The sequence below is a fragment of the Nyctereutes procyonoides genome, unplaced genomic scaffold (assembly GCF_905146905.1).
Source record: "Nyctereutes procyonoides isolate TBG_1078 unplaced genomic scaffold, NYPRO_anot_genome, whole genome shotgun sequence".
NCBI classification, from domain to species: domain Eukaryota; kingdom Metazoa; phylum Chordata; class Mammalia; order Carnivora; family Canidae; genus Nyctereutes; species Nyctereutes procyonoides.
The window spans coordinates 36,446,671-36,454,214 of NW_026575120.1; the positions used below are offsets into that span (position 1 = coordinate 36,446,671).

The 7,544-nt window shown below is 35.2% G+C and overlaps 1 protein-coding gene across 1 annotated transcript; it reads left to right on the forward strand.

Annotated features, from left to right (window-relative positions):
• The first annotated feature begins 3,368 nt into the window (after nucleotides 1-3,368).
• On the forward strand, nucleotides 3,369-4,301 carry LOC129516010 (olfactory receptor 2A2-like). The gene has a single exon (XM_055335317.1). It carries the CDS (start codon nucleotides 3,369-3,371, stop codon nucleotides 4,299-4,301), a length of 933 nt encoding a protein of 310 aa, XP_055191292.1.
• The last annotated feature ends 3,243 nt before the right edge of the window (nucleotides 4,302-7,544 follow it).

Genomic DNA, 7,544 nt, shown 5'->3' on the forward strand with positions numbered 1-7,544 from the left:
CTTTCTCCTAGGCATAACTTCAAAGCAACTACAAGACATTAATTCCTTTAGGTGTTGCCATATTATCTGCAGATACACACTATTGTCTATACGTCCAAAGCTTATTCAAGAACACCCTGTAGAAACACTGTATTAAAATTACATGAATCGTGCATAGCATCTTTGTAAGAAAGCAGTTTTCAAATGATTAAATTCTAATTTTGAACTTCTTTCTAGTAACGTAGAATTCACGTTTTGCTCAATAGATGATGCTTATGTGGAGAGTTAGATAAACTGTAGTAAAACATGAATTCATAAAACTAGAATAATTTTGAGAGTTTTGACATTGTAATTTTTGGTATCTGTTTGAGGTTTATGACCCTTGGGATATGTAAAACTCTGTGTGGAACAGTGTAATGCTGACATGTGACCTGATATATCTGTGTGTGTGTGTGTGTATGTATAAGTATATATACACAAATTGTTTTTTCCATTTAACAAACACTTGAGTGTTTAATCAAGAATTATACCAGCTATTCTTTTTAAGATTTTTAAATTAATTTATTCATGAGAGACACAGAAAGGCAGAAACCTAGGCAGAGGGAGAAGCAAGCTCCCTGCAGGGAGCCTGATGTGAGACTCCATTCCAGACCCCCAGGATCACAATCTGAGCCAAAAGCAGACATTCAACCACTAAGCCACCCAGGCACCCCTATACCAGCTATTCTAAAAGACATTCTCCACAAGGATATATAATGATATATAAAATAATTTCAAGAATAGTTTTATTACTAATACTATAAGCATAAAAGAAAGTCAAGAAATAGGAATTAAACTATATCCGTCTCTTAAGATATTTGCCTTCTATCATCTGGAAATATGTTAGCTTTGTAGAAAACATGCCTTGGCCATGTGTGGTAAACGTCTATCACAGTTACGTAATATTTTGTATCAAAGAGCTATGGTGTTGATCGCATTAAAATATTTTTAACTTGAATGACTGTATATGTAAAGAAATCTCTGTGTAATGGATGATATAGGCCTTAAATGCCAAGTCATTCCATGTTGTCATTCATCTAGGAAACAGGAGTACCTCTTTGACCACAAATTTGGAAATTAAGAAAAACCAATGAATACAAACAAAGTGCATCTTTTGGTCTTAAATAATAGGTAAAAAGATGTCTAGGAAGAAAGTCCTGAATAGGTGGTATTGGGATAACTACTTCCACATGGAACCATTTGGGCAGAAAGACATCCAGCCAAATGTCCCAGTTGTAATCAGCTTCCTGAGATTGGAGGGTAAATGGCTCTCCACTGTAAGTAGATGAAGAAAGTCAGATTTAATCCAGTAACCCAGAAGTTACCTACATTGTAGTCTGATTATTCTTAAACTTCATAAAGTCCCACTTTCCAGTAACTAGTCTTACTCTTTCTTGGTATTTAATATAAAGATGAGAGAATGAACTGAAGGAAGTACATCTTATACCAAGTTGGACTAAATCATATAAAAACTTGAGAGCATGACCGCTGAAAAGCTAAAGTGGGACAACTTCATAGGAAAGATGAGTTTGAGATTCAAGTCATGATCATCAGATTATATCCCCCTGATTGATTTCTTCTGATGTTGATATGTCTAGATTTTTTTATCCTTGCCTATTTGCTTTTTTAGACAGAGAATGATGGAGATTGACTTGACCAGAAACTTTGATGTTTAGGAGTTTATTATAGGAAAATAATAAAAGATACACAAAATTTATAAAATTTAGTGTTGCACACAATGTATATTGCATACAATATTGCTAGAAGGTAATATATTAAATCAGTTAAGATATAAAATATGCTACTGTCAGTATGTTGTAGAAAAATATTTTGTCATGGAAAATGTACAGCAAATGATTCTAAATGAGAGAGATAATACTGTTCATTTTTTAATTTTGTATGAAAACATATGTACAATAAGTAATGAAACACTCTATGCAAATTATTAACAATGATCACCTTTGGCTACGTTTCACAGTATCATCTCTTTAGTCTTTTATTGCATTTCATGTTTTACTAAAATACTTTTGAAAATTTGATGTCAAAATCTCATATGAGGTAAGTAGGTGCTTTTTCATTCACCCAGCAAACCAGACTATTGAAACTAATCTGTGAATCAGAAATTACCAAGTCTATGAGTATCTAAATATAAAGAAAAACAAAAAAAAATTAAGATGGTAAGATTCAGGGATTATTAGTATCCATTTTCCCCAAATAAACTGCATAATATCCAGATCATTTTCTTTAATCTTAATTTAGTAAAAACAGATTTGGCTCTCCAAAGAAGTCTGTAAAGATGCATTAGGATTAAATAAGACTTCATTATCTCCTTTAATAGTTTGTGGGCTAAGTTATATGCTTTACTAATTAAATGGGGAATATTGGAAATTTGGCAACAATCATAAAAATATGGTTAAAGATCTAATAAAAAAATAATAAAATCCGATATTTTTCTGAAAATACAGTTCTTCACTAAAAGAAACTAGACCCTTTTCGTGAAATAATGGATTTCAAGCTGAAGTGAGAAATGTACAAGATGAGGCTAGAATAACTTAGCCAGAAGTAAGAAAGTGCTTTAAATTCTGGAGTAGTAATTTAATAATGGAGATAACCTGGAGACACCACCTTAACCAGAGATCTACATTAGTATCACTGATATTGGGACAGATTAATATTATCTGGGTATTAATAGAAGCCATTAAGAAGGAAACTTTTTAAAAATTTTATTAGAAATGTGTATTTTGAACTAAAAAATGGGTAATCAATGGAAAACCCAAATCAAGAGACATACATTCAAAAATATCAATTTCAAGGTAAAGGCTGAGTGATTATTTCAGATTTGAGGAGATAAAATGCATGATATTAGATTATGCCTTGGACTAGAGGGACAGAAAAATCTGTATCTAGAATACAGAATCACGTTAATGTTACATTTCCTGATTTTTTTTTTAAATTATCCTGAAGATAGATTAGTAAATCTTTTTCTTTAGGGAAAAAAAAATCAATTGAGTTTAGAGACAAATTGGCATTGTGGCTACATTTTACTCTTATGTGGTCCAGAAAACAATGAATGTGTATATGGAGAAAAAGAAATGATAAAGATTTAAAACAATCTGGTAATATGTATATAGTAGTATTGTTTTAATTTTTAGATACTGATCTGAAAGTCTGAATTATTTCAGAATAAAAATTTTAAACTAAAAAAATAATTGGAGGAGAAAGAAGTCAAGTAGGGACAAGCATACAAGCCTCCTTTGAGTTCATTTTGAGGTAAATAACTTCAATTTTCATTGGTGACCAGCTCTGACTTTTCTATCCCACTTTAGTCCTTTATAAACTATCATTAAGGAATGGAGGGCAACCAATCGTGGATCACGGAATTTATCCTAGTGGGATTCCAGCTCAGTGAAGACATTGAAGTGCTCCTCTTTTGTGTCTTCTCCCTGTTATATATCTTTAATTTGCTGGCAAATGGCATGATCTTGGGACTCATTTGGCTAGACCTCAGACTGCACTCCCCCATGTATTTCTTCCTTTCTCATCTGGCTATCATTGACATATGCTATGCTTCCAGCAATCTGCCCAATATGCTGGAAAACCTAGTGAAACACAAAAAAACGATCTCCTTTGTCTCATGCACTATGCAGATAGTTTTGTTTGTGACTTTTGCTGATGCAGAGTGCCTGATTTTGGTAGTGATGGCCTACGACCGGTTTGTGGCGATCTGCCATCCTCTCCAGTACACCGTCATCATGAACTGGAGAGTGTGCGTGGTCCTGGTCATTGCTACCTGGGCATGTGGGTTTTCCTTGGCCCTAGTGCATCTAATTCTCTTCCTAAAGTTGACATTCTGTGGGCCCCAGGAAGTGAACCACTTCTTCTGTGAAATCCTCTCTGTCCTCAAAGTGGCCTGTGGTGACACTTGGATCAATGAAGTCTTAGTCTTTGCTGGTGGCGTGTTTGTCTTAGTTGGGCCCCTTTCTCTGATGTTGGTCTCCTACATGCGCATCCTCTGGGCCATCCTGAAGATCCAAACAAAGGAAGGGCGCAGAAAAGCCTTTTCCACCTGCTCCTCCCACTTCTGTGTGGTTGGATTCTACTTTGGCATAGCCATGATGGTTTATTTGGTTCCAGACAGTAGCCAACGTGAGGAGCAGCAGAAAATCCTTACCCTGTTTTACACCCTCTTCAACCCATTGCTGAACCCTCTCATTTACAGTCTGAGAAATGCTCAGATGAAGGCTGCCTTCAACAAAGCATTGCAAAAAAAGAGGACAATATAAAGGAAGGTAGAATTTTGTATCCGGGAACTTTTCTCCTTTTCTCCAAGAGATATGGTGGTTGTTGCAATAAAACTCAAAATTCCCCTAGAAGAGGCATGATTTGATGGTGAGAATTATCAGAGTTTCATTAGCCAGGTAGCAGAACAGAAATTTCTGAGCTCTTGTTCCTCCATGGAGACTATACTATATTGATCAAATTGCTATTGCGAAAAACCATTTAAGAGGCTGCAGCACCCAGACAAGCACAAAGCCAAGAAGAGATATCGTAGAGTGGTCAGGCAACTTGATGGCATTTTTTCTTGCCCAAATCGCTTTACATCGCTGGCCCAGTGTGGCATGACCAGAAGATTCCTAACAATACTTTCCCTCTGGAGGGAAAGAGATGAGTGGACCATGGGTATTACTTCCTGGCTTTCAGGAGATGGCCTGAGTGGTGGTTTTCCATCTGGTATGATTTGGTGCCCTGATGGGAATGGCAGGTTTGGTGGTCATGTTGGGGAGGCTGAGAAGGCAAACATTCCAACATACTTCATAGGGAGATTGTAGCATCTCAGACAAACACCAGGAGCCCTACTTTATACCTCAAAGGACTAGGAAAAAAAAAAAAGAAAAATCAAATCTTGAATAGCAGGAGGAGGGAAATAATAAAGATTAAGGCAGAAGTAAATAAACTAGGGAATAGAAAAACTCTCAACAGAAAAACAAAAATACAAATTGGTTTTCTGAAAAATTCAACAATACTTAGCAAGTACTTAGCAACAAGCTGGCAGCAAAAGAAATACCTAGAATAGAGTTATGGAAACAAATAGAATAATGATTATAGGGATGGGGAGTGGGGGAGGAATAGGGGGCTATCATTTTATGAGGACAGTTTCTGTTTGGGACGAGAGAGTTTTGAAGATGGGTGATGGTGATGATTCACAATGTGAATGATTCAATACCACTGAACTGATCTAAAAATCATTAAAATTTTATGTATATTTTCCCACAATAAAATATTAAAGAAATGTTTCAGTTGATAACTATCACGAAAAGCTGTCTTTATCGATTATGTTACTGTAATGAGAGGTGCTCAATCTGGCGTTCCAAGACCATAATTTTAATAAAGAAAATACTGAAGAGCAACATGCTTCTATTCTTCTCCCCAGTTGTGAGGACAGTGAAATAAACAAGAAACTGTAAATTCTGTTTGAAGTAATATCCACGTAAATGGTGAAAAGTTGTGGAAATCTTTAATTCAACCAGAATTATATAAACAACTTACATACACATTTCACATTATGACCAAGTCAATGAAGTCCATATGAAAATATTTGAATGGGTCTGGAAGCTAAGACTTTGAGGATGGACTTAACGTTAACATTTATTTCTGGCTTATGGGTAATTGTCAGTGTGGCAAGATTGGCTCACTTGTAAAGATTCTTGGATAAATTTTCCTACCAATATTTTTAGTGTTTGAATCAATTCATCTTAAAATGGTTTGGGATGACCCCAAGAGATGGGAGATAAGTTTGAAAGAACTAACATCACTTACATTTCATGGTGCTAAAAAAAACCCTCTGGATTTATGAAACAATAGTGAGCAATACTCATTAGGTTAGTGTTTTTATAGAAAGCGTCTTTTTCTGTGGTCGCTAGCTAAGCATTTCCTTTAGTTTTGAAAGCGTTCTCTTTACTAAGGACTTTCACCTGAATAATAGATTTTAATTGATTTTCAATCGTTTGTCAGATAAGTCTGAAATGTCCTTCTTTAAAATTAATGGACTTTGAATGCAGTTTTTGGCTTACACAAAAATCGAGCGCTAAATTGGAAGAATTCCAAGTATTCCCTCATCCTTCTCCACACAATTTATCTTATTTTTAATATCTTGCATTATTTGTGGTACATTTGTTATAATTGGTGGGCCAATATTGATAATTTTTTTAATTTACTGAAGTCCACAGTTCACATTAGCTTTCACTCTTTGTGTTGTACACACCATGAGTTTTGACAAATGTATAATGACACGTATCCACCATTACAGTATCCTACAGAATAGTTCCACTGCTCTACAGATCTGTGTTCTGCGTATTCATCTCTCCCTCTCTCCCCTCAAACTCCTAGCAACCACTAATCTTCTTATTTTTTTTAATTTGTTTTTAAGTTCCAGTTATTTAACACACACTTAATATTAGTTTCAGGTGTAGAATTTAATGATTCAACACTTCCTATACCCCCAGCTCATTACAACAAGTGCACCCCTTAATCTGTATCACCTATTTAATATCCCCTACTCCCCTCCCCTCTGGTAGCTATCAGCTCTCTATAATTAAGAGTCTGTTTCTTGGTCTTTCTCTTTTTTTCTTTGATCACTTTTTTTTCTTAAATTCCATATGAATGATATCACATGGTATCTGTCTTCCTCTGATTTATTTTGTTTAGCATAATATACTCTAGCTCCATCTGCATCATTGCAAATGGCAAGATTTCATTCTTTTTTATGGCTAAATAATGTTATGGGGTGTGTGTGAAATGGGATAAGAAAATGTGGTGTACACACATTTTCTTTATTCATTTCTCAGCTGATAGACACTTGGGCTGTTTCCATGATTTGACTATTGTAGATAATGTTTCTATGAACATCAGGGTGTTTGTATCTCTTTAAATCAGTATTTTTGTATCCTTAGTCATTGTAAATACCTAGTACTGCAATTGCAAGTGCAATAGGGTAGTTCTGTTTTAAACTTTTTGAGGAACCTCCATATTGTTTTCCAGAGTGGCTGCACCATTTTGTATTTCCACCAACAGGTTCCCCTTTTACCACTTCTTTGCCAACATTTGTTTCTTGTGTTGATTTTAGCTGTTCTGACAGGTATGAAGTGATAGCTCCTAGTGGGTTTGATTTCTATTTTCTTTGATGATCAACATTTTATCATGTGTCTGTTGGCCATCTGTGTGTCTTCCTTGGCAAATGTCTGTGTCTTCTATTTGTTAATTGGATTCATTTTTGGGGTGTAGAGTTTGATAAATTCTTTATAGATTTTTAGATACTAATCCTTTATCAGATAGGTCATTTGCAAATATCTTCTCCCATTCAGTGTACTGCCTTTTAGTGTTGTTGATTATTTCCTTCATTGTGCATAAGCTTTTTATTTTGATGAAGTCCCAAGAGTTTATTTTTGCTTTTATTTCCCTTGCCTTAGGAGACACATCTAGAAGGAAGTTGCTAAGGCCAATGTCCAAGGGGTTACTGTCTCTTTTCT

Bases quoted from the DNA above. Each gene is read 5' to 3' on its own strand.
- LOC129516010 (XM_055335317.1), top strand. From the start codon at position 3,369: ATGGAGGGCAACCAATCGTGGATCACGGAATTTATCCTAGTGGGATTC.